We start from the raw sequence: 27,667 nt of genomic DNA on the forward strand, positions 1-27,667 counted from the left end.
AGTCAAGACTCTCCTCCTATAAGATATATGTCAACTATGCGAATCCTTGTAGTTTTTCAGAATGGTTAACCCTACTGATTAACGCCTAAATGATACAATTATGTAAGCATAACATAACCCTCTTCTCCTTATCTGCTCTGTGGTCTTGCCTCATTTCACAGTACAAAACCTGGCTGCGTTTTTTTGTTTTTTTCTTTCTTGAATGCCCGGAGGCATATGGAGTTCCCAGGCCGGGGATCAGATCAGAGCCACAGTTGTGACAATGCTGGATCCTGAACAAATTGTGTGGGGCTGAGGATTGAACCAGCATCCCAGCACTATAGAGATGCAGCCTGATCCCACTGTGCCACAGTGGGAACTCCTGGATGACTTTTACTGGGTACTTGCCCTCCTGCTAAGTCCTTTAGAAATATTTACTATCTAATTTAGTCCTCATGGCAACCTCAAACAGTAGGTGTTATTATAATTCTCATTTTAGAAATGAGAAAGCCATGGCGTAATGTGAGTTTTAGAATAGTTGTCAAGGGGCTGAGTAGTTCAATGAAGGGCTTTAGAATTAGTAAGGGGCAGTCAGGATTCACCCACCCAACCTTAAAGTCTCCTTTTATTAGAATATAAGCTTGTGTCCGGCGTGCCTGAGTCTGAATCTCAGCTCCACCCCTCTTTACTAGCTGTGTGACCGTGGGTAAAGAGCTTAACCTCTGGGTATCTTGCCTTCATCTATAAACCGATGACAAATGAATGTATTAATAGATGTAAGGTGGCACTGTTGTAAGCATGGTGTTAGTTACAATCAGCTGCCATACCATTGCTCAAGCGGATGAAGTACAGAAAACTAGAGTCCAGCTAATTTTGTGCTAGTAGTTCTTATAAAAAGTTCTGGTGAGAAAGGAAGGCAGATCACGTGGTTCTAAGAGTTATTTCTGTTTTCCTTGAATATAGTATTTGAGTCGACGGTCTGAATAGCCATAGGCATGAACTGCATGCACTTCCTAACCAGCCTACGTCTCACACCCAAGACTTGGCCATATAAGGATATAATGGGAGTCAATGGTACAGTCTGTCATCAGCATTTTACCAATTTTAGAGAATGTTAAATGGTTTTCTAGTGTTACTTGTCAGCTCAACTGGTCCTAATTCCCATGGGTCGCTACTCTACATAATCCAAATCTAGGTTACTAACTAATCGCTGAGGGTGAGACACTGGTGATAAACTTCTATTCTAGCATCACTAAGGGGATGGGGAGCCAAGGTGTAAATGAGAAAAAGTGGTAAAGCTCCCGAGGGGAGCCTGTGATCTATGTTGACTGGTCCAAACTCTCTCGACCACCTGTACCAGAATCACATGCTGGTTGCTGACCTTGTAGATTCCTGAGTCCAATCCCTGACCTACTGAATCAGACTGTCTGGTGGTTGTTCAAGGCATCATGTTTAACTGGCTGTCCAGGTGCTTTATATGAGTTCTAAAGTGTGAGAAAGTATTTGGCCAGTTTAAAACATGAAAAAGCGGCTGAGAAATCCCAGAGTGTTTTTCAAAACGTTTTTGGGAAATAAAAAAAGGGCACTCATTGAACGAGTCAGTGACTGCTGGAGGTGTGGGCGCCTGGCATGCCCTTCTCTTTTCCCACCAGAGTTCCTGGTGGAGCTAGCTGTCTTCTACGGACCAGCATTCTCCTACAGAGAGTTACCACCATGGAAAATGCCATTGTGTCTCATCATACAGCTTGCCCACAGAATACCAAATGTCAGGAGACCTCTTAGGGGGTTTTGTTTTATTCTCTCTTCTAAGGGTCTTATACAATAATCTTACCTTCTGAAACGTGGCTACCCAAGCACTATGTTAGGAGAAAAGAATCAGGGGCTCTGAGTAATGAAAAACAAAGGACACAAAGCCCCGATCTTTCAGGGCCCTGGTTCAGAATTTCTTTCACTCACCATTTTGACAAGCTTATTTATTTTGAAGGGTTAATTTGAGGAAGACGAAGTTTTACGGGTAGCTCACAGACCAGAGCAGAGACAGCAGAAAGAAAAGGATGCTATAGGAAAAAATTTTTAAAAAACGCAAGAACAGGGGAGTTCCCGTCGTGGCACAGTGGTTAACGAATCTGACTAGGAACCATAAGGTTGTGGGTTCGATCCCTGGCCTTGCTCAGTGGGTTAAGGATCCGGCGTTGCCGTGAGTTGTGGTGTAGGTTGCAGATGCAGCTCGGATCCCGAGTTGCTGTGGCTCTGGTGTAGGCCAGTGGCTACAGCTCCGATTGGACCCCTAGCCTGGGAACCTCCATATGCCGCGGGAGCGGCCCAAGAAATGGCAAAAAGAAAAAAAAAAAATGTAAGAACATAATAGGACAGTGGTGGTAGGGCATTTGGTGAAGAAACAAACACTTTTCTTTTGGTGTATCCTAATGACGTCACTGTGTTACGTGCAGTCACCCACAGTGTCAGGGGTGAATCTTCATGCATGCTGAAGCCAAGTTGGTAGTTTGAAATGTATTCCAGAAATATTTCAATTAAAATACTTAAAAAATAAACCTCACAATTTTTTGAGAAGCACACTCTCAATCATATTAGGATTTTAACAACTAAAACGTCTTATTTCAGGTGGCTGCAGAGGCCCCAAGTTTTAATGTAACGGGGAGTCTCTATTAAAGGGCACTTTTTTCCTGTTGGACCACAAATCATTAAAATCCCAACTACCACCAACATATTTATCACCATGTCCTCAATGATAAATGAATATACATTTAAAGAGGTAGGAACTGTTTCTCATCACTACAAAGGAAATTTCAGGTAATAAAAGAGTTGGTATGGAAAGGAGAGTTTTGGAAAATTAAGTAGAAGACTCAGTAGAAATGTTATGTGTCTTGTCTTTAGTCCCATCTGGGCAGTTTCCATGGGAACACATGCTTAGGTCTGGGAGTGTTCACTGAAAGCAGATGTTCTATCTTGCTTCCGATCTGGACTGTGGGATGCAGGTACAGAAACAATGGCTGGCTTGCCAGGGTCATCTGTACTAAGCAGGCATCTTTCCTTATTATTGGCCATAGGGAAAGGCCCTGATATTTTAGGATGAAGAATGATTTGTAATTTATCACCCCCAATAGGAAACCTAGGATTTCAATAGTTTAACATTGAAGTGTTTTTCTTTTCCTTCAAAAAGTCCTGGTTGACAGAGTGCCCGTTGTGGTTCAGCAATGAATTAGACTAGCATCCATGAGGATGCAGGCTCGATCCCTGGCCTCGCTCAGTGGGTTAAAGATCTGGCGTTGCTGTGACTGTGGTGTAGGCCGGCAGCTAGAGCTCCAATTTGACCCCTAGCCTGGGAACCTCCATATGCCGTGGTTGTGGCCCTACAAATAAATAAATAAATAAATAAATAAATAAATAAAGTCCTGGTTGATACTGAAGCATAATCTTTTGAGAAGAACTTTGGCACAGGGAATGCATCAGGACCCTTGGTCAGGCAGCTGAGTTACTGGCAGCAGTTTTCACATTTGAATGCTATCTCTGTCTGCATTTGCCACAAACCAGCTTGCCACAGGTGACTGCATGGAGGAGAGGAGTCTTCTCTGGTCATTTCATTCTGAAAAGTACACAGGAATCTTTAAAAGTATGGCTGTTATTCAGAAGCCCCTTCTGGAGAATCCTAAGAAGCCAACTCAGACTCCTGGGAGCCAGAGCTTGGGAGCCAGGCAGCAGCAGGGCACACAGGTGCCTCAGAGCCCCCCCTGCCACCCCCAACGAGCAGCATGTCTGCGCAGACCTCCCAGGACAGGTCAAAGTTTCCTGTGGTTCTTTTGTTTGTTTGTTTCTAATTAATTTTTTTTTAGGGCTGCACCTGTGGCATATGCAGTTCCCAGGCTAGGGGGCGAACTGGAGCTACCTCTGCCGGCCTACACCCCAGCCACAGCAATGCAGGATCCAAGCCAAGTCTGCAACCTACACCACAGCTCATGGCAACATCGGATCCTTAAGCCACTGAGGAGGCCAGAGATCAAGCCCGAAACCTCATGGTTCCTAGTCGGATTCGTTCCCTCTGAGCCACAACAGGAACTCCAAGGTTTCTGCAGTTCTAACTCCACTGTTTGACCTGGGGGAAATGTGGCCAGGACACACACTGTGACAGATAAAAACAGGAGATATTAAATCCTTCCCCTCAAATAAAATAACATCCCTTTTGGTAGAATAATCTGTGTCACACCAACACTAATTTTTTGGTCTGAGTATCCCCAACTACCCCATCTATTCTCTTATAATTCGTATTAGGTTAAAAAGGAAACACATACACAGAGAAGTCTGTTTTAACCTGAAATAGTTTTGTTGGTATTTGAATTGCTGTCAGTGGGACATTGGCTTTAAACCACAAGATATCTCCATCTGGATTATCAGAGTACAAAAATCCCTTCTCTCCCCCCACCCCAACCAAAACAAACAAAGGAACAAACAAACAAAACCCAAACCCACAATTCAGCTTCAAATAAGTTTTGAAGAAATGAGACTCTAAATATTTACATATGGGGCAAGAAATAAATCACAAACTATTTACAAAAATACACAAGCTTATATGCATTAACAATTTACACCAGTTCACAAAAATATTAAAACATAAAAAACACTATATAAATTAAAGTTAAGAACTCAGAAGTATGATCTAAGACTTCCTAGGATGCTTCTCTTCATGCAGGTCATGGTTGAAAAATCAGGTTTTGCTACCTTAGAATCTAAACTGTAAAACAACCATTTTTATTCTTGGAGCACTAATAGTACTAATCAAAAAAGGAAAAAAGACCCGCTGTGCGCACGGACATTCGCTTGCGCACAGTTAAAACATACCATTCCTGACATGGCTGGAACACACGGCACGAACAATCACATGCCTCTAACCATTTGGAAGTAACTTTCTGACATACTTTTGCTTTCATTATCATTCCTTACACACACTGTTCAGACGATACTTTGCCAGCGTATTGACTGGGCGACTGAAAGGGCTGGGAACAGGTATATGGACTTGGCAGGCTCCTTTGTAAACTAAAGGGCAGATTTCAAATTTACACTGTGTGCATCTACTGCTGCTTCGGATATGGCAATAACCTACCCTTCTATCCCCACTCACATGAAGGGTCCCTCTTCTTCATAGAATTAGTCCTAGTATATTTCAGCCTGACCCTGACTTTTAAAAATGCTTTCTTTCCCCTTATAAAAAAATGTGCAGGCCTCATCCTTGGGGACATCCCAGGGCTTGCGTGTTTAGAAGGAAACTGAATAGAGTACGCAATAAGGCTTAGATGAAATTTACTCAAAGAGGATGGCAACACTGGGGCTGTCAGCAAAATCTCTGGTCAGACATCCAGGGGATATTTATTTCAATCCAACCAATTGCGCTATCAGAAGTTTGCCAAAAAGATAAAACCTGGAGACGTGGCTGTGAAAATACCAACAGAATTAAATTCTGGGCTCAATGGCAGCTCCATTTCCTTGATCGTAACGCTCTGTCAAAATTTAAAAGCAATGACACTTAGTCACTGGATCTGTGAAGTCACACACAAGGTGAACCATGCTGAGCTAACGTGGCTCACGGTGACCTACCATCCACTGTCTCCTCACAAGATCAGAGAGGGAAGGATACAGGCAAATAACTGAACCCCAAGTTAAGGCTGTAGCTACGCTAAGTGAAACAACTCCGTATTTTACCTACAGTTTGTGTTTCACACATACACCAGGAATGTGAGTCATTATCCTGTATTCGAAATATGTACCTGCTATTTCCAAACCCACAGGACATTCATAAAGTAACTGCTTTAAGGAATTCACCTTAGTATTTATAAAACAGACTTCAGTTTCAAAAGGAAACAATGTGTGTGACACATCCACAAATACTAAAACTGGACAGACTTCAGCCACATCCTTCTGGGCTCCCAGTTCCTAAAGCCATCTCTGCCTCCGGGGCACACCTGCTCCCTTCTAATCTCCGTGCTGGGGGTGAGAGCTTAATCTCAAAGGGGCAATGGGTTGCCTACTGACAAAAAGGTGGTTATGCCTTAAAAAAAAAAATGAGTGCTGCATACTCACCAAAGAGCAAACTCCTGCACAAAGCCCCTGATGTGCGGGTTCGAAATGGAAGCATCCTATCCTAGCTTTCCTGACATTGGGACCAAAAGCCAGGCCGGTCTGCACTTTGAATCTAGAGGCCTGAATTTCCACAGGCCTTTTCCATTTCAGGATTTCGACCATGACCTTTACTGAATCTCTGATCAATTCTGGGGGAATGAAAGAAAAATCTTATAGCATATTTCCACATATAAGTAAATATCTTGCTCTTAAAACTTTATTTTTCTAAATAGAAACCCTTAAAATGCAATCACATGATTTTTTTTTTTTTTAGGTTAAAAAAACTGGCACAAACCCTAAGCTTTATACAATTTCACAGCAATAATAGCAGCATGAATTTAGCCTCTTAAAAGATTTTCCTTTGCTCTAAATAAAAGTTAATTCCAAGTTTTAAAAAGCCAGAGCAGCAACCATCAAGTAAATGGAATGAAATTCCCCTAGGATCTTCTACAAACTGAGCATTTAAAACATGTGAATGTATAAAAAATCAAGTATTATTAAGAGTTATGGAATGACATGACAATCTCACCTCGTTCTGTAAATACAGGACCGCGTTCTAGGCTGGTGGACATGGTGGGGTGGGTTGAGAAAATGGAATGCAACTTTCAAAAGAAAGTCCTTGGTATCAAACATGTGGAACATGTGTACAGCGTTACAAGAACTATACCTGAAATGCTGGTGTAGATGGCAATTACAGTAAGACTGTGATCGCACTCGGACAGAGGAAAGAAACAGCACATTAACTCCTTAGAATGTGGACAGCATCCGTTCCAGCGAAACACTTATGGTCGCTGCCCAGAATGCCAGCGGGTGAAACCGGCTGTGCTAAGTGGTCACTGTGGGAACGCTCAGTTTACTAATGGATGTAGCTACTTGAAAGAGTCACGGGAAACCTGATTTAGAAACAAATTAACATGTAAATTTGTAGTCATGATAAATTCCGTGTCTTTATCCAGGCAAACCATGCTGGTTTTTGTTTTTAAATGAAAAAAACAGTTGCTTTAGGAAAACAAATGGTGTGAAACATTTCACCAGGATCACAATTTACTAAATATTACCGAGAAAAAAAAAAAAAAAAAGAAAAAAGAAATGAAGGTAGGCAACAGCTCAGGAGCACTGAGGTCGTTTTCTGGTGCCAGATAACAAAGGTCAGTTAGACTTCCATCTAACAAGTTTCTTCAATCCTAACTTAAAAATCCCTCTGCAGTGAAATGAGGCTGTTCCTTTTTTTTTGGGGGGGGGTATAATTTGCTCAATGTCCAATAGACTTATCTGAAGGATCTGGAAGAAAGTTATTTTTTTCTACCCTCTAATTTAATACACAGCCCCTTCTAAGACAGGGGGAATGAAATGAGAAAAACGAGAGTCACTCTGGGTGAGGTTCATGGCTATTGAGAAATCGAGTGGGAACACAACAGACACCCAGAGACCTCCTGGGACGTGGCCCTCAGCTGCTCTGAAGTATTCAGCAAATACTAAAAGGACAAAGTCAAATTCAAATTCAGTTAAAGGCAGTCCTCAGGCTCTTAAAAATTAGCCCTGTATGGCAAGTACGGTCTGTAACAAATTTCTTTACTAGGTTTTCAACACAGTGCTTTACAATCGCTCAGATCTTTAAATAACAAAAATGACACAGTTTGTAGATGGAAGGGGTGGTGATGAAGCAGGGAAGGGGGAAAAGATAGTGATTTCTTTTTCTTATTATGGTTTTTTGTTTTTGTTTTAAATGTGGTTGGGGGTTTTGTAGCTTTCTATTTTATTTTTTAATTTTTGGTTACTGAAAAAAATAGAACAGTCCACTGTCCAGCAGAGGCTGCTTCAACTCTATTGCTCCCAGGGCTCATTCTGCATGGACCTGTGTCTCAGGATGCTGCAAGGACAGCTCTGTGGGCAGGAAGGCGCCCTGACCCAGAGCCGTGGCGTATGTCCTGTTCTGTGGGTGGGGAAAGCCGGAGGGCGCGTACGTCCCCACTGCCACTGCCGCTGCCGCGCCGAAGCCTCCTCGCTGGTGCTGGGGTGGGGAGTGGTAGCCCTCCAGGTTATCATACTGGGGCACTGCAGTCACACTGCTCTGGCGCTTGCCGTGCGTCTGGTACTGGTACAGCACACCGGGGTCCCTCTCCATGCTCTGCGTGTGGTGGAGTTTCAGGCTGTGGCTCCTCTCTGGTTTAGGGGGAGGGACGACTGCCTGAGCGAGGTGTTCCTCCTCCTTGTAGCAGTCCCGTGAGTGTGTCTCGGGGGCAGGCGGCTGCCGAGCCCGAGGCCTCTCCGGCTCCTTGGAGAGCCTCGCCTCCTTGGGGTTCAGTCTTAAAGATTCCTGCCCTGATGTCATATATTTCCCTCCAGAGTTATGGTAACCGACCGGCTCCAAAGCGTCTGGAATCCCTTTGGGCCCGTAGTCCAACTGGCCAGCTCCCTGGGGGTAAGGGGGCCCGTTTTTCGATTCACATAATTGCCTATGGCTTGCTTCCTGGTGCACCCTGTGCTGGGGGAGACTGCAGCCCATGTCATGCAGCTTCCTGTTCCTGAGGCTACTCTGCTTCTGGGGGAGGGACGGCTTCTCTGACTGCCCGTTGCCATACCCGCCGTGGTGGTGGGCTCTGTCGAACTCTGGCTCGGGGTGCTTCCGATAGAAGCGGTCGTCTCCCTCGGGACTGACGGCCTTGGCTGGGTGCCGCCCCTCCTTCCCTTCCGCCACCGAGAGAAGTCCAGTTTTCCCAGGATCTGATTTACTCCGTAGGTGGATGACGTAGATCCCTCCCAGGTCGTCCTGCACTGCCGGGCTCATGTTGTCATACTGGGACATAACAGGCCCTTTCACCTTCTGCCGGGCACGGCTCTCTCTCCGGATGGACTGCATGCGGTACTTTTCCATGTCCTCCAGATCCCACGAGGTGTACGTGTGCTTTACGTCAGCGACCGGAGGCATGTTGACAACGTTGTGGTCGTTAGCAGAGAAATAGCCAGTCACACTGGCCCGGGGACGTGGAGGCAAACCGGGGTAACTGTACCAGCTCTTTCCTTGCAGCCTAGGGTTGCAGAAAGCCACGTCGCGGCTGGCGAGGCGGTGGAGGGGCCTCAGTTGCACTGTGCCATAGGCATCCACGTCGCACAGGGCCCCGTCTGGGCTGCAGTAGGAACTGGAAGAACTCGAGTACGGGCTGTAGCGGTAGTGCACCCGGCCGTTCTCAAAGTAGGGCTGGAGCTGAGTTACGTGATAATCCGAGCGGGCCTGCGAGGACTGATATGGCTTATACTGGTACAGGGGTCTCGGGCAGTAGGCTGGCTCGTCGTCTGGGGGCACCTCTGTCCGTGAAATGGGGACAGAGCGAATCATGGACGACGGAGGGGCGTGGAGAGACTGCACCCTGCGGATAGTTGGGTACGGGGGCATGTCTTCGGGGTAACAACCGGCCCGGACAGAGGAGCTCAGAGAGGACACGTACTCAGGGCGGCTGCACGGCTTCGCGTGGTGTCCAGACACGCTTCTTCCCGGGGCCACGTATGTGTTGTAACGGGGACCCATGGAGGCTGGCGGCTCCGACCTGGAGCCGTAGGCCTGGTGCTGTCCCACTTTTCTGTGATGCGGGGGCACACTCTGGGGCCGGTACTGGCAGTTTGGGGTCACACTGAAATGCAGACAGTTTTCTGGACTAAAGGGCTCAGGGGTGACATCAGGCCTGGCAGAGGTGGAATATGCGGTTTTCTGGGAGGCGTGCTTAGGTTGTGGGACAGGAAGGGGCAAAGGCAAAACGTCATCCCCAGAAGCCAAGGAAGCTGGGACAAAGGGACGGTAACCGGAGCTGCAGGGAGTGTCTGTGCTGCTGGAGTGCGCGGCCGCAGTGAGCTGGCTCTCCATGGTCCTGGTCGGGGGTGCGGGCATAGGAAAGCCACAGGGGGAGTGCGTGGGGACAGACTCTGCGCGCAGGTGCAGCGGGGGAGCCCTGGCACCTTCCCGCACTTTCTCGGGAAGGGCTGGCTGGAGAGCAGGAGCAGGGCCGGGACACTGCGCGGCAGCACCGCCTTCACCCACAAGGGCAGGTACAGGGTCACCCAAGGCTCTGGGTTCAGGTGGCCTCTCTGGAGCTGCAACTACTCCTTGGACCTATTGGAAGATGATAACATCATGAGTTTGTTGTTTATGCTCCCCTCCAAAGAACCAAACACTATTAAATTTATAACTCACAAGTGGAGGCTATTTGGGTAGCTTTTAAATTTCCCCAGCCATGTGGTGGCACTAGACAGGACAGAGGCCGACCTGACCACACTGCCATGAAAAGAAGGCCTGTAATTGCCACCTGATATAGCAGCCACCCCCATCTTCGGAGAGCTGTTCTGATTTATGATAAGTTTTAAATGTAAGATGAGGTTGCCCATGACACTATCTTAATGTGCAGACCAAAGCAGAATAACCATCAGGCTTAAAAAAATATACCCCTGGTCTGTCTAGCCCCAGTCTCAACACCAAGAACTTTTTGTTAAACAAAAAGAGTTGATTCTATCTGGAGAGGTTCCTTAAGTGACTCACGGCTGCCCAGGGGGCAGTTTTAAGCCCCCCAGTCCAGGGAAGGACAAAGAAGAGACTTGTCTAAAGTGGCATTCGATGCAGTCACTGTCTTTCCCTCCCTCCTGCTGCTCTAGCTTAGTCTGTGGCAGAAGAGGCCAAACACAGTCGTAACTGCAACACTGCAAATACGCTCTCCTGGAGAAGCTGTCGCTAGAAACAGCAGTCTCCACGATAGATATTGAAGTTCTACTAGTTCGAGCGGACCACAAAAAGCCCTGGGGCGCTTTTTTAAAATCCGAGAAAATTAGGAAGAAATCTTAGCATTCTGCATATAACATTCTCATCAAAACAGATGCTTGACTGACTACAGAACAATCTGCTGGTTAATGCTGAGAAAATGACAAAAGGTCCTAAGACCCTGGAACCTCTGGCATTTCTAAAAAGTCTGTAAGGCAGAAAGTCTTACAGATGTCCTCCCACCAATAAAGAGCTTTCGTCCTGCAGACATGAATAACTGGAGAGGCGGTGAGATGACTTGCCCAGAGTCACAAGGAGTCAGTGAAGGAGCTGGGAAAAAAAACGCTACAACCCTGACACCGAAGCCCCAATGTGACCTGTTCCTTGAGAGTCTCCATGTATTTCTATGAAGAAACTACCTACAGGCTTTAGAAACTAAAGGGAGCAGGTATAGTTAGAACACAGCCAGCAAGTGACAACTGCTCCTTTTTCCGAGAAAAACCAGCATCAAGGTAAATGCAGATCCCAAGCTCAGATGGGAACTGTTTCATGGAAACCTGTCACGAGACTTAAAAACAGATGTCAGCGCTAACTCAAGGTGACAACACACCTGCTGAAAAGCAACGTATCTTTGGAAAACATCCTACTTCATCTCACTGACTCCCCCTTCTTACCTTGTGGGGGTTGTTTAATCCTATACTGGCTGCTGCTTGTACCTGCCCCGAGACTGCCAGCTGCTCCGGAGGTCTCTGGGAAGGAGGCGGGGGAAGGGGACGGTGAGCTCTGTGGGCGCGCTGAAGGGTGGCGGCAACAAACTCCACAGTGGTGGGTTGCTCAACCACATCCCAGCTGGCGTCCCTGGAGCTGCCTTCAGCTGCTGCTGGGGCGGTGCTCACGTAAGCCAGGGCGGCGGTGCTGGTATTCTCTTCAGGGGACCCAGAAGGAGGGTAGATTTTGTCCCGAGGCAAATGAGAAGTTGTGGGAGATTGGTCTGCAAGTTCTGAAGGGCGATGGGGCTTTTCCACACTTGCACCAAGATAAGAAGGAGGCTGATCTCCACTGTAGAAATGGAGCTGAGGCTGATCCTGATCCACAAAGGAGACGGTCGGCCCACTGGTCTTCGCAAACTGGTCTTCAGGGAAGCCTCCGTGCTCATCAGACTTAGGGTCTGCTGACGGAACTGAGGTGACTCTGGCCTTTTCTGGGTCCCCAGGTAAATAGACTCGATGCAGCTGACTGCCAGGTAAGTCTGCCGAGTGGGGCTGCTCCCCAGAGTCAGTGACACTGGAAGGGGCATACTCCCCAGTAGCTGCTGTCTCTGGAACTGGCTGGTCACAGTTCCCAGAGGCCTGGTTCTGCAGGTGGAAGTGCTCTGCGGACCTCTCGGGTTGGAAATAGGCCTTATCTAGAGTAACGCTAGAGTAGGAAGCAGGCAGTGGATCTTCAGCTGCAGCCACTGCCAGGTCTCCATAAAGTGTACAAGCAGCCTGGGAAGTCCCTGGCCTCTTCAATGACTGAGTGGAGGCTTGCTGTGCAGACTCGGCTAACGCTAGTGCCAACAGGCGGGCAACATTTTTCGGAGGCGGTGGTGGTGGGATAAGAGAGACTGAACTGACAGGAACGGACTCCTGAGGGGAGTCATGGGTATCTGCTCCTGGTGGGAAATTGGGAAAAAAAAAAAAAAAAAAACGACAGTGAAAAGGTAGCGTGTGTTATCCTATACGGAAAGCCAAACCTTCCCCATTTGATCACTAAAAAAAGAGGTGCCTTCCATACTTCAAAATGGCAATCCGTGATCTTCTATCCCACATGCAAATGCTGTAGAAAACACATCTGGTTCAGAAGGAAAACTAAAACAAAAGAGTGTTTACGATTGCAATCCCTGTTTGGGTTGCTACCGAGATGAGGGTGAAGCGGGTCCCTCATCTGGCTCAGAAAAGATTGCTTAGCAAACAAGCTTCAAGTGCTTTCAGATTGTTATTAAGAATAGGTTTTACAATTGATGGTGGAGGCTGGCTGGTTAACTTGTAAGGCTATATAACACAGATATTTTATCAGAGGAGAAAACAGAATCAAGAGCTACGAAGTTGTGCAAAAATTATCCATGGATTCTGACTGTCCAAGGAGATAAGGGGACTTTATGAAGATTTGAAGCAGGACCACTGACCCCTTCGGGGATTTTTGTTTGAGTGATTCTAATTTAGGGCTTTGAGCCATTAGCACCACCTAGAAAAACATTCTGTTTGATTAAAGGCTAGCTGTGGAGTAAATTTCTTTCTTAAAAGGCACAGTTGGCATACAGGGTTGAAGATCCCTCTTAGCTTAAAGAAAGAATGGAGGAAAACAAATGGTACCTGTCTGAGTCTGTCCAGAAGGTACCGCCTTACTCTGACTGCTTGAAGCAGGCTCTTCCTTGCCTGGCGAGTCTACTTCCGCAGCAGCCACCTGGCCCAGGGGCTGGGCTTCAGACTCACACTCTTCCTGGGCCTCTCTCTCATTTGCCTTCATCTTTACTACCTGGGTGGGGGATCTGTTTACATCATCTTCTTCACTGCCTTTGTTCCAGGCCGCAGAAGGTGCACTCTGAGGTGCTGTGTTGGAGACGGTACCGGTGACTTCTGACACTCGAGCGGGAAGGGTCACTGAAATTGGCTCAGATATGTTCAAAGAAGGTGATTTGCTTAATTTCCGTCCAATCTTTGGAGAGAAAGCATAGACGACCTTTTCAGTGAATGAGGATGGCTTCGATGATTTCTCTTCAGTCGGGCTCAAGTCCAGGGTGAAGAATGGACTCAGTTTCTCCTGAAGAGGGGAGACGGGTTCAGAACTTGCAGTGCTTCCGGGAGTCTGAGACTGGCTACCACCCGCTTCTGTATCCTTTTTATTGGTACTCTGTTTATCCTTGGAGTATCCTAATGAATCTAAAAAGGAAGTCCCGCTCTCCAGACATTCCAGTTCGGCCTTAGGAGGACTGCATTGAAATGACATTGGATCAAAATCTAGGCTGGCTACTCCAATGTCTGGTGGGCTCAGATCAACCTCCTCTGCTGAATGAGGAGACACGAGAGCTGGGATATGCAGCAGCCCTACGTCCTCCTCACTTTCGTTGTCATGGGGCAAGTTATCATAGGAATTACAGCGGTTCCCCAGCATTTCTCCATTAAAAGAGGCACTCAGGGCATCACTGCTCGATCTGGGTCTTCTGGGTCGGAACAGCTTGGAATCACCTGGTAAAGTGGATAATGATACCACAGAATGAATGTCATGGGGTAAATACACAATACCATAGTACGTCATCTACCTAGTGCAGCAGTAACTACTGTATAGGGTAAGAAAATGTAATTGTCTTGGGGCACACAGATGGAACTCCCAACGCAAATGGTAAATAACAAGCACAGCTGGTACAAGCAGAGGGAGGATGCAGCATTTGATGGTTTCAATAGGAATAGGAGGAGTTCCCGTTGTGGGGCAGTGGTTAACGAATCCGACTAGGAACCATGAGGTTGAGGGTTCGATCCCTGCCCTTGCTCAGTGGGTTAAGGATCCGGCATTGCCGTGAGCTGTGGTGTAGGTCGCAGACGCGGCTCAGATCCCGCGCTGCTGTGGCTCTGGCGTAGGCCGGTGGCTACAGTTCTGATTGGACCCCTAGCCTGGGAACCTCCATATGCAACCAGAGTGGCCCTAGAAAAGGCAACAAGACAAAAAAATAAAATAAAATAAGAATAGGAACTTCTAGATTCTATTACTAGTCCAACACGGACTCTTGTTGTGACTTTGGGTAAGTTTTTCATTTCTTTCTGTCTTAGTTTATCACTGACCTCATACATGCCTTGTAAGGTAGAACTAATCACTTTAAATAATGCTTTGGATAGTCAACAGAAAAAGGGGTTTTGCTTTTGTTTTGGTAGGGAAAAGTCCTTATACCCAAATGTCTACAAAACTGAACTTCTCAAAAAAAAAAAAAAAAAAGCATTTCTATAAATTTAGTAAAAGATTTCTTTCAGATAGTTAAAAATAATTTTATTGTTTTTCTTTAACAAGAATAGGCTTTAAGTTTCTCAGGCAGAGGCCTTAAGAGTGGTAGAGTATCATGTGATCTTAGGATTTGCTAAACACCCCACTGGTAAAAAAGGTCCTCTGTCTCAACATTCTGTTACCAAGACTGAATCCTCACAGTGAAAATGTACTATAAAAAGACAGACAATGTCTTTTTTTTGTGTGTGTGTGTCTTCCTGACTTTTCTAGGGTTGCAGTTGCGACATGTGGAGGTTCCCAGGCTAGGGGTCTAATCGGAGCCGTAGCCACCGGCCTACGCCAGAGCCACAGCAACGCGGGATCTGAGCTGCGTCTGCGACCTACACCACAGCTCACGGCAGTGCCGGATCGTTAACCCACTGAGCAAGGGCAAGGATCGAACCCGCAACCTCATGGTTCCTAGTCGGATTCGTTAACCACTGAGCCGTGTCAGGAACTCCAAGACAGACAATGTCTTAACACAAACACATCTTCTATATGTCATATTTAATGTGTTGATCACTTATAAAATTAATCCCACTCAAATATTATTTTCTGCTTCATACAAGCACCTACCCAGCCCACTGCACTGTTTTTACGAATCATTCTCTTAAACTGCAGTGAAGTGGAAAATCTTGGAAAACCAGTTAAGATGTCATACATCCAACTGAAGTGAAAGGCAAGGGTTTGTTGAATCCCAAGTGGAGCCATTGGTCAACAAGGACCTGGCAATCAGAAGTTACGTGAGGATGAGAGTATGAGAGTGTTGATCAAGGATGATGCTCCAGGAAACTTCAAAAGAGCATTATTGGAATACCAATGGATTAAGAAAAGCTCATGGGAAACTGATGCAGCTCTTAATTATTTTTGCAACAAGAGCCTTCTTTACCACCCTGCTATACAAGCCAACCATGACGTGGAGGGTGTCCTATTTGCTACTCCATTGTCTTGTCAAAAATGTTCTCTCCCCTTCCAAGTCAACACTGAAGTACTCTTTCACTCATTCTACAAATTAGTACAGAGTTGAAACTATAACACGATTTTGCCAAAGGAAGCTAAAAAACTGATGTTCAAAAAGTTTTCATTTTGTTCTTCAAGATGCGATAAAAATCATTTATCACAAACTTTTGGTCCCCATTTTAAGCAGATTCACTTTAAATTGCCTTCTCCTGGTACTAATTATCCTCGGATGCTGAGGATTGGCCTCTTGTCAATGTTATACATGAAATTGAACATCAGGCTAAATTTGCATGACAAGACTACCGCTCTGAAGATCGAAACTGCTTAATTTTTTTGTTGGCCACATTCTTGGCATACGGAAGTTCCTGGACTGGGGACTAAACCCCCATCACAACAGCAACCTGAGCTACTGCAGTGACAACACCGAATTTTTAACCCACGGTGCTGTAAGAAAACTCCAAAACTGCTTAATGTTATACTTTGTAACAAACGTGCTCTCATTGTGAAATTTAAAGAAATAAAGAAAAAAATACCATTTTCCACTGGGCATGAGTAAATATAAATGGTTAACAAAAAACATGTCAATACTTTCATGTAATCTGAACAGAAATCATGTCAAAAGTGAAGAAATTAAAGACTGGTACCATATTAAAACCTCAGTGGACAATTACTAAATAGATACTAGTATTTTTAGGAAATTATAGTCTATAGCCTATTTATTCAGTATATACAAAAAATATATTCAATTATTCTTTTATGAAATATATTCTAGAATAAAACTGATGCTTTAGTCTTACCATCGACTGCATGGAGAGAAGTAAGAGATTCTTCACTTTTAGCTGAACGGAGGGTCCCCTCTGCCCTGCCACCTGAGGAGCAAAACCAAATGGTGTGACGTTTTATTCGTTGTTACACATGCAGTGAAAAGGAAGTGTTTTTCTGTACACACATCTAAACTTCCAGAGTGATTACATTTTTACAAGCACGATCAATTTTGTGTCATATTATATAATGTGCTGCATTGTTCTCAAGCAGTTTTCCATGTGAAAAATCTGTTTTCTAAGGGACTATGAACTTGAGAATAGAGATGAATTTTAAAACTTCCTTTTATATTTTCTAAAGACCAGATACCCTGAGATGATCTCCTCGTGGATTTAGGTATCCTTCTAAGAAGAAAAGACGGACAAGAGGAGAAGCCATGGGAGGACAGAGGCAGGGACTGGAGTGATGCCACCACAGCCCAAGGATGCCCGGTGGCACCAGAGCAGGAAGACGCAAGGAACCTTCCTTGGATGCTTCAGAAGGAATGAGGTCCTGCTGACACCTTGATTTCAGTTTTTAGCCCAAACTCCGAAACTGAAGCTTTAAGCCACGTAATTTGTGGTAACCTGTTACGGCAGCCCTAGGAAACCTGCACAGGTCATCTGGTTAATTATTCGTGTTCGAGCTTATTTGTTCAGTATTTTCATCCTCTTTCAACCTCCTGGCATCGCTGGAGGCTGCTGACACTTTCTATTTAAGGCTCTCCTCGGCGACTGGTGCTCAGCTCTTGGGTCCTCTGTCTAGGCAAGGTTTCTCCTCCCTCCCCGCTCATGACAGCTCTGCCTTCTCCAGTCTTCACACATTGCTTTTCTCCAGGATTCAGTCCCCACTCCCATCTCTCACTCACTCTTCCTTGGCCATAAAACATACCCCCTAGGGTTTTCATTGTTGGTTTGTGGATGAGTCCCACATCTGTATTTCTAGTTAGATTAAACCCCTTTATTGAATTCCAGACCTGTATTACTAATCACCTCTTGGGCAGGTCCAACTATGTTCAAAATAAACAAACATATCTTTCTTCTCAAACCCACTACTCCCTACAGAGATACAAGCACCACCATTTCCCTTATCATTTAATCAAAACCTAAAAATTGTCCTTTCTTTCTCATCCTTCCAATCATTTGGTCACCGAGCCCTGCAGACACTGCATCCTAGATACCTCTTGAATCTATTCTGCTCCAGCTTCGTCCAGACACTCCTTCTTGTTTCTTGCCTGAACGATACAACTGTCTCCTGATTTACTAGCCAGCTTCACTCCAGTCTTATTCTCTTCCTGTATATTTCCCATGCTGCTGCCAAAGTCATCTTTCCTAAACCCAAACCCGATCATGTTACAAACCGAAGCCATTCATAACCCCCAAGGAATGCAGGACAAAACCCAAACTCTCTGGCAAGGGGCACCTAATGAGCTGTACTTCTTTGGGTACCACCCTACTCGCCAAGTCCTTCCCCACTCCCTGCTCCACACACCGGCACTCATTCTGCTCCCACTTCCTGAAGTATCTTTCTGGTCCCTTCTTAATCAAGTGAATCCCCACTTATCCTTCAAAACCCAAGCCAGAGGTTCTATTTTCTAACCACCGGCTCCCCTCCACACGAGAAATGACAATTCCTGCCACAAATATCTCATATAAACCTCACATAGCTATTTCAACAGCTATGACTCTGCAGGAATTTTATTTTCTTACACATATGATCTCTCAAGTAAGACCAGGAAGGCAAGGCAGTGTCTTAATTTTCTATCTGTAGAAGCTGCTGTCAAAGTATCTAGCATATGCTTAGTATATGACTGCAAACTGGATGATGAATTAAAAACTGAATGCTGTATTTCTAACATTACCTGAGAAGTACTACTATCCTTCCTAGATTCAGAACCTGTTAATATCAGTCGAGCTAAATGATTTTTGAAATAGCAGTACTTTCAACAACACAGTATTATCTGATCCAGTAAGATATTGTCATCAGTGAATGATCTAGTAAAAGGTATCTTCTTTGGTTATAAGAGTTATAAACTCTTTTAGGCATGATGAAACATGATTCTGCCACTTTAAAAAAATCTGTAAAAATGTAGATTAATAAGTGTAAGCACCACAGTAGTTATTTTTTATTACCAACAATATACAAACTACCTGAAAAATACATTGTGAATTTTTAAGCACATTCACCCTATATAATACTCCATATGGTTTCCAAAAGAAATTGGGTACTTCTACACATTTATATATGGTATGTATTTGAGGATAAAGAGTTGGTAAAAGAAGGCAATTCCCATGTGACAACCCAGCAGGGACAGAGCCCGTTGGAGTCTGTTACAACGTGCAGAACGTGTGTCCAGGGTAGGAGGCGGCTCATCGCGACGAGAAGGGTCATCACGACAGGACACAAACTGCTCCTGAGGCGGCAGAGCGAAGGCAGGAGAGAAGACTCACCTTTCAGGGCCATGGCTTTCATCTCCGAGGGCTCACTCTCATTACGCTGCAGCTTCCGCTTCGAAACAGATGAGGATTTTCCCAAGTTGAAGAAGGAACGCCAGCTGCCCACGGGAGATTTTTTCATTTTATTTTGAGGCCTCCTCCTATGAGAGAAAAAAAAATAATCTCTATCCAGATTTCCCAGGGTCTATCTTTCCCTCCTAAAAAGGAGCAAATGAAGGACAGAACCACACAGCCTGGAGAGCCACCGCTGATGCGGTAAATATCCACCGTCCCAAGGCGCACGCCACCCAGTGTGGCTCAACTGTGCAGCGAGAGCAAGAGAGAACACGAAATTAAATGTATGGACTTTGATAACAGGAACTAGTTTCACGAAGATAATTTTTATACAGATTGTCATATTTAGATCCAACGTCGCAATCTGTGAAATAAGTGAGAAAAGGCAATACTAAAACTTCAAAAATAAAACGGAGTTGAAGAAAATGATTTCAGGCGTGGGTAAAGAGAGTTAAGCCAAAAAAGAAGAAAAGTATTAAGAATAATAACTGACATATATTGAATGCCAAGCACTATGCTAACTGTATCTGTAGCATCTCATTTAAGTCATATAAAACCAAATAGGATAGGTACTATTACCTTCATTTTACAGCTAAGGAAAAAACTGTGATCTAAGAAGTATGACTTCCTTAATGTAAACCTAGTAAATGATGGGGTGAGGGCTCCAGCTCAGGGTTATCTGTATCCCAGCATCAACACTCTTGCTCACTGTTCTATAAAGAAGTTCATGAGAAAATTATAGAGGTAAAATATAAATTCAAGAAGCTGAATTTGTCAGAATGACAAAGTAAAAGAGTATGTTCTAAGTTTCTGTTGGTGGGACTTTTTTTTTTTTTTTTTTGGTCTTTTGTCTTTTTAGGGCCGCACCCGTAGCATATGGAGATTCACAGGCTAGGGGTCCAATCGGAGCTGTAGCTGCCTGCTTATGCCAGAGCCATAGCAAGGCGGGATCCGAGCCACGTCTGTGACCTACACCACAGCTCACAGCATCCTTAACCCACTGAGCAAGGCCAGGGATAGAACCCGTGTCCTCACGGTTCCTAGTTGGATTCGTTAACCACTGTGCCACAACAGGAACTCCTGGCGGGCCATTTTAATCAAGAGAAATGAAAGGACATTGGAGAGGTACACTAAGATATGGAAACAACTTCTGCACCTTTATTAGTACTCCCCCATCCTGGGAGTTGAAATCCTGACATTCCTGTGTAATAGCTAAAGGAGTAACTGAGACCAAAATGAACTTGCACCCATTAGTCTTTCCACGATAACTTGGTAAAGAAGATACATTTCTTTATAGAAACAGAGAATCAGAGCTAGAAGGGACACTGAGAGAGTGAACAACAGTGGTTCTCAAGTTTTGCACATATCAGAACCACTTGGAAGGTCTTTATCAAAAGGTTGTTTGCTGGACTCCACCCCAGACTTCAGATTCAGTGGGTCTGGGGTGGGCCCGAGAGTGAGCTGCTGGCCAGGAGCTCGCACTGTGTGAAGGGCTGATCTATCCCAGACTTAATGGGAACCAATGTCAAACAAGCCATTATTTATTCATTACTTTTGGAATAAGCTGTCACAATAGTTCATTTCTTTTTTATTTTTTTTTTGTCTTTTGTCTTTTTAGGGCTGCACCCACAGCATATGGAGGTTCCCAGGCTAGGGGTCGAATAGGAGCTGTTGCTGCCAGCTTACGCCAGAGCCACAGTAACACCAGATCCGAGCCACATCTGCGACCTACACCACAGCTTGTGGCAATGCCAGATCCTTAACCCACTGAGCAAGGCCAGGAATCAGACCCGCAACCTCATGGTTCCTAGTCGGATTAGTTTCTGCTGCGCCGTGATGGGAACTCCAATAGTTTATTTCTAAATAAACTTCTCAACAACATATTTCAGAGAGAAAATCACAGCCTACAGAGTGGAAGTATATCATTTTTCCCAACAATTTTCCCTTGATAACAACTGACTTTCCTCTCCTTTACAATGACACAACGTCGTAGTGCTTTTTGAGACTCATTCATGCCAGTCCCTATGAAGTAATACCCATAGCAGAATGAACAGGTTTTTCTGGGACTGGCAGAAAATTAACTAAACATAAAAGTAACAGTAAAAGAAAAGAATACATAGCCAGAAACTCAAAATTTTAAGGAGGATTTATTGAATTTTACCTTTCAAGTGGGAACTCAATTATGGTATGAAATTTTCCCTGAAGTGCAGCAGGTCCTTCTCCTACTTCGATATATTTATTTTCAGTTACAATTGGAGAATTGACCTGAGCTTGAGTTCGCGCCTGGGCTTCCTCCAGAGTCAGCAGCTTGGTGGATGGAGACGAAACCAGCAAGGACTTGGGTCTTGAAAGAGAAGCTTTAGAACGGAAAAAAGGAAAAAAAATTAAATAAATTTCTAAAAAAGAAAGAAAAAAAACCACTGAAATAGTCAAACTTTACAATTCAGGAGAAAAATATAAATGTGTGAGTGAGTGTATAACAATCTGGTTATCTGTCCACCCATCTGCCTACCTTTCTGTATTGTTTTAATTTTCTTAAGTTTTTAAAATGGGAGTTCCCATCATGGCTCAGTGTTTAACGAATCCGACTAGGAACCATGAAGTTGTGGATTCAATCCCTGGCCTCGCTCAGTAGGTTAAGGATCCCACATTGCCGTGAGCTGTGGTGTAGGTCACAGATGCGGCTTGGATCTGGCGTTGCTGTGGCTCTGGTGTAGACCATGGGCTACAGCTCTGATTAGACCCCTAGTCTGGGAACCTCCATATGCTGTGAGTGCAGCTCTAGAAAAGGCAAAAAAAAAAAGAAACGTTTTTTAAATGGCAAAAGTAATAGAGCCTTATACTAAGTGAGGAATAGAAGATGACATACCAGGTTATTAAAAGGATATACATATATGTATATGTATTTCCTGAAGTCATTTAACTATTTTCCTTTCTTAAAAGATAGCAGGCAAGGCCTAGTATCACTCATGCATTTTTAGTTTCAGAAGGAATTTTTCTTCTGCAGCTCTATATTGTACCTTTACATATATCAGTGGTAGGTGACATGATACGCTTTTTCTAATGTACCCTGAACTTAGATCGTAATAGGTCTAATATTTAGTATTCATTAAAAATGCATAAAATAACTATTAAATAGTGCATTAGAGTAAACAGATATAAGTTGGTTACACTCTATCTACCAAAGGCCCATTTATTAAATTGAGGAATCACAGTTTCCCAATCTCTTAAAAGTTTCCCAATCTCTTAAAAGAATCACCGTTTCCCAATCTCTTAAAAGTTTTTTTTTGTTGTTGTTGCTTATCCTTTTAGGGCCGCACCCATGGCATATGGAGGTTCCCAGACTAGGGGTCTAATCGGAGCCGTAGCTGCCGGCCTACGCCAGAGCCACAGCAACTCGGGATCTGAGCTGCATCTGTGACCTACACCACAGCTCATGGCAACACTGGATCCTTAACCCACGGAGCGAGGCCATGGATCGAACCCGCAACCTCATGGTTCCTAGTTGGATTTGTTTCCGCTGCTCCACGACAGGAACTCCAGAAGTTTTAATACATGTTCCTGGTAGTAAACGACATCTGTTGGAGCCATACCTGCCCCCTCCTGAATGACAGCACTGATTTTCCCACTGAAGAGCACGTCAACATGATTGAGAATGAACTCAACAACCACAGACTGAATTCTCACTTCCATGAAAGCTGCTGTTCCACTGAAGCAGGCAGATTCTATCTGTTTTGATCTGTAAAGGTAAACAACACTACCATCAGAGGGTCTGAAAAACATCAGTCTTAAAGAGCAACCTATTTATGTGTAAATCACAGACAAACCAGGGGAAGAAATCACTCTTTTACAGTGCCTTGGCTAAACCCCAATTGCTTGTTTTAAGAAAATGCTCATAAAAACAACAGATTAGTTTTACTTTTAAAAAATTTCCTGAAGGAATACTGATGAATTAGACTTGTATTTAAGATGACTGCTCCTACTTCAGGTCATAATTCAAATGCAACTTACCTTAGCAGGTTTGGAGCCCAAACAATTGCTAGGTTTTTTGCATGCATATTTGTGATGGAACAATAGTCAGCTAGAAGAGACAAGTGTCTCATTAGGAACTCCAGTGTTCTGAAAAATAAAACACAACATATTAACAAAAAGAAACGTTATGGAGCAGTATAGAGAATAAACCTCTAATTAATTTTGTTTTCAATGTCAAAATGGAAAAAGAGACCATATAAACCCCAGCAAAATTTTCTGCTGCTTATTAGTTTTAGATATTATTACTACTATAGAACTGTCCGAATATTATGAATTCTATATTTTACATACGGTAATTACATCTACAGGATACTAAGGAAAAAAAAAGTCTAAGGCAGATGCGGTAAGACACAAAAGTTTCTGACAGGACTGCTCAAAAAAGAAACAAAGCAAAACAAATAAAAAACCAACCAAACAAAAAAACAGTCTTAGTTTTTAAAGAAACCTTTAGGAATATTTGTTCCAGGCTGTTAGACATCTAGTTTCCAGGACACCAGGGAAGTGAATCCTCCACAAAAGGTTGTTTCTAGACAAATGATACTGTGAAGTTAGGCTATTCTATTTGCAGCAGAGATGTCAAAAGGAAAGGATTCTTCTATTAAAGAAAACAGTATTTCACAAACCTAAAGAGTTAAAAGGAAAATTCCAAAAGACACCAAGAGGGAGAATATCTGAGCAAATCATGTGCTCTTGGAATAGAAAGCTTACTCCGAATTCCACTATCCTGATTTATCTTATATGTTCTAAGTGTGATTTATTTCAACAATTTTTTATATGGAGAGATATTAAACAATAGGACAGAGTATTTTGGGAAAAAAGCACGATCAGCTTAAATGTAATTAAGTCAGATAAACACAGAGGTATTATCTATCAGTTATCGTATCTTTCAAAGTGTCCCTACTTTATATGGATTAAAACTATTGAAGACAATAAATAGAAGACAGAAGTTTAAGACTATGATTTGAAATAATAATGAGAGTTACATTGTGGTCAATACATGGCCTTTCAAGATTCAGATGACGCTGACATGAACTTGAGAAGAAAGGAAGATAGCTCGAAATACTGTTCCAAAAGCCTTTACAGGGAATCTCACCTAATTCTCACAACAGACTTCACAACCATAGGGTTACCATCCCCCATTTTATGGAGGAGAAAGCCAAGGTTTGCCCAGGCTACACACAAGCAGTGCTGGGACACTAAACCAGGTCAGCTTGGCTTCAAAGTCTCTGCTCATCAACAGTATCACTACAGATACTCTATGGCAGAAATAAAACCCCCAAAACTCAAGCAACAACAACAACAACAAAAACCAAAACCGATAATTCTTGGTCCCTCTTATACGCAACTTAAATAAGGAAAGACAGATAAAGCAGGGAGACTGGCCTGAAGACAATGCACAGCTGGAAAGCTTGAGAAATGTATTTAGAAAACAATGTAAAATTTTACTACTTGCAGTGGTAGGAGTAGAAGAAGATTAGAGCACTTCAACCTCTATGTTCATAGAAGCACTATTCCCAATAGCCAAGACATGGAAACAACCTAAATGTCTGTTGACAGATGAATGGGTAAAGAAGATTGTGTGTATGTATAATGGAATACTGCTCAGCCATAGACAGAATGAAATAATGCCATTTGCAGCAGCATGGATGCAACTAGAGATTATCGCACTATGTGAAGTGAGTTATACAGAGAAAGACAAATACCACATGGTATCATTTACATGTGGAATCTATAATATGGCACAGATGAACCTATCTATAGAACAGAAACAGACTCACTCACAGACCCTGAGAATGGACTTGCGATTGCCAAGGGTGGGGAGTAGGGATGGGATGAAGTGGTAGTTTGGGGTTATCCACTTAAAATATAATATTATATAATAAATGGATAAACCACAAGGTCCTACTATATACCGTAGAGAATTACATTCAATATCCTGTGATAAACGCTAAATCTTAATGGAAAAGAATATGAAAAAGAATGCATGCATGTATGAATCATATACTTTGTGTGTGTATGAATCACTTTGCTGTACAGTAGAAATTAATACAACATTGTAAGTCAACTATACGTCAATAAAATAAAAGATTAAAGCACTTTAGAAATGCATTTTACAAGAAATTCAAGTTAAACCAACAAAAGATACCATTTGATTCACATATCCAATTGTAAAGATTTTTTAAAAGCCTAAGGAGAATTTTAGAGTACCATGAAATGAGCATTTCATATTTAGCAGAGGATGAATTGCACACACTTTCACGGATTACAGTTTGAAAGTTGCTTTATGCTGGAAAGAAACTTTAATAGCTTTTGATTTCCAAGAATTCCACTGTCAGATTTTTACCCTAAAAAAATAATCTAGATTCCCCAAAAGATTCAGGTAAATGGATGGTCCTCATAGTAATGTTCCAATCTGGAGGGAAAAACTCCCACCATATATATATAGATTGAATAGGCAAATTAGAGGAAAGGTGATAGAACATATGACCCATCCGCATGAAAGAATACTATTAAAAATCATGCTTTTCAGGAACATTTAAGGAATTAGAAAATGTGAATGTTAAAATCTTAAGAAGTCTGAATCAATAAAGATTTATGAAGTAGGAGTTACACAAACTATGCAGAAACTAGGCTATAAAAATACATTCCATAGGAGGCAGATGACACAGAGGATATGTAACAGAGTAGAAGATATATATACACTAAATACAGATGAAACAGGTGGGCATACATGGTAGGTGATATAATGCACATTAGGAGAAAAGGGGACAATATTATGATATACATACTTCACATACATATATCAGAATCTATAAAATATAGTGTACAAAGTATGTAAAATGCATGTGCAATATATAACTGCATATTTACTATGTGCAATGTTCTGAGAATACAGTGATAAAACTGAATTCCCGACCTCAAGGAGCTTATGTTTTAGAGGGGTCATATATAAAGTAGGCAATCTAGTTTATATAAAAAAACATATTACAGGATATATGCACAATATATAATATATAGCAGTAAGATCTACATAATGCTCAAGAGGGAAGATTCAATAAATAGCAAAGGAGATATACATGTTATTTCTTTGGGAAATAGCTATACATTATTAAGAAATATCTATATAATAAAGGAAAATATACAATATGGTAGGAGAAGTATAGGCTAGATAAACATAATATAGTAGAAAAACTACATGTATCAATATAATATATATGTTTATGTATAAGCATATATATACACACATTTATGTTTGTGTGTGTGTAGAAATAAAACACAAAGTAAAAACATAGAGATACATAACAGTTAATAACAATAACAGCAATGGTAATTAATTCATATAAACAGTAATTATTTGACAGGCCTTGCTTTGAGTATTTTTAATATTCACAACAATTTTATGAGAAAAGTACTATTATTTCTATTTTACAAATGAAACTGAGTCCAATGGATGCAAAGAAACTTGCCCAAGGTCAAGAGGTCACATAGAGGCCCACTGGCTCCAGACGTCCTACATTATAATGTCTATAACATGCAGACATTATATAGTAGATGGTATAAATGTACTACACAGGAAGAGATAAATATAAGACAGAAATAAAACAAACAGGAGATTGTTTTATTAACTATTAGAAGACATTTATACTTTATGAGAAATATACACATATATGTATACACACATATGTATGTACATATTTCATATATATATATACACACACACATATTATCTCTCTTTCTATATAGTCTGAGACTTTGCTGCAGCCTTTTTGCTTAGATGCCAATGGTGTAATGCCATCAAAATTATGGAAAAATATTTACAGTCTAAAATTTTATAGCCAACTATCAGTCACAGGCACAAGCAAAATAAGAGCATTTCCATATCGAAGTCTCAGAACATTTACCTCTCATATACCTTTTCTCAGAAGGCTACAGAAGACATACACTACAAAAGCAGGCAGTAAAACATGAGACGACTGCAAGAGACCCAGAAGAGGTGCATCTAACTCGTGAAGGAGGTGATGGTGATGGAGGGACTCTCCAGGAGGAGGGTGAAGGGTTGAAGCCGAGTGGAGATCTAGAGAGCAATCGACCTCTAGTGGAGGAGAGTGGAGGAATGGGATGGAAGGCACCAGACAGGTGTTTTGATGGGAAAACATTTCTTTTAAAAGCTTGTTTGATATGTTTAAACACAACTGAAAGAATATCTACTGTTCCGTTAGGGAGTTAGGGGACCAACTAGCGATAAACAGAAACTCAGCAAACCAAAAAAGGCAATCACTCCATGAAAACACAAAGTTACTCAAAAAGGAAATAAAATTCTAATATACTGTTAGATTCAGCTGTGAATAATAGTTACATAGTTATAACAATGTAGAAAGAATACTGACTGAGTCACAAATGCTGATACAACTAGATTATGGAGATGAGAGAAGGTGCCATTTGTTAGTGTAGTATTGAGGGAGGGGAGTTACAGCTAAATCTTCATTTGGCAAAAAGT

General features: G+C 42.9%; 1 protein-coding gene across 8 annotated transcripts in view; it reads right to left on the reverse strand.

Moving 5' to 3' along the window:
- The window catches only part of ARHGAP32 (Rho GTPase activating protein 32), a 274,275-nt gene continuing 250,903 nt past the window's right edge, over positions 4,296 to 27,667 (reverse strand). For 5 of the 8 annotated variants that reach the window (XM_021063134.1, XM_021063133.1, XM_021063131.1 and 2 more), the window contains 8 exons: positions 23,149 to 23,256; positions 22,731 to 22,876; positions 21,299 to 21,494; positions 19,078 to 19,223; positions 16,624 to 16,695; positions 13,207 to 14,079; positions 11,527 to 12,506; positions 6,458 to 10,213 (listed from right to left, as the gene is read on the reverse strand). In XM_021063134.1, coding sequence (XP_020918793.1) covers positions 7,949 to 10,213; positions 11,527 to 12,506; positions 13,207 to 14,079; positions 16,624 to 16,695; positions 19,078 to 19,223; positions 21,299 to 21,494; positions 22,731 to 22,876; positions 23,149 to 23,256 — 4,786 coding nt within the window. In that variant the 3' untranslated portion in view covers positions 6,458 to 7,948. Of the gene's footprint in view, positions 10,214 to 11,526; positions 12,507 to 13,206; positions 14,080 to 16,623; positions 16,696 to 19,077; positions 19,224 to 21,298; positions 21,495 to 22,730; positions 22,877 to 23,148; positions 23,257 to 27,667 lie in introns of all 8 variants that reach the window. The other 3 variants (XM_021063135.1, XM_013979563.2, XM_021063136.1) reach the window with 1 other exon arrangement.

The sequence above is a fragment of the Sus scrofa genome, chromosome 9, assembly GCF_000003025.6.
Source record: "Sus scrofa isolate TJ Tabasco breed Duroc chromosome 9, Sscrofa11.1, whole genome shotgun sequence".
Lineage (NCBI taxonomy): Eukaryota > Metazoa > Chordata > Mammalia > Artiodactyla > Suidae > Sus > Sus scrofa.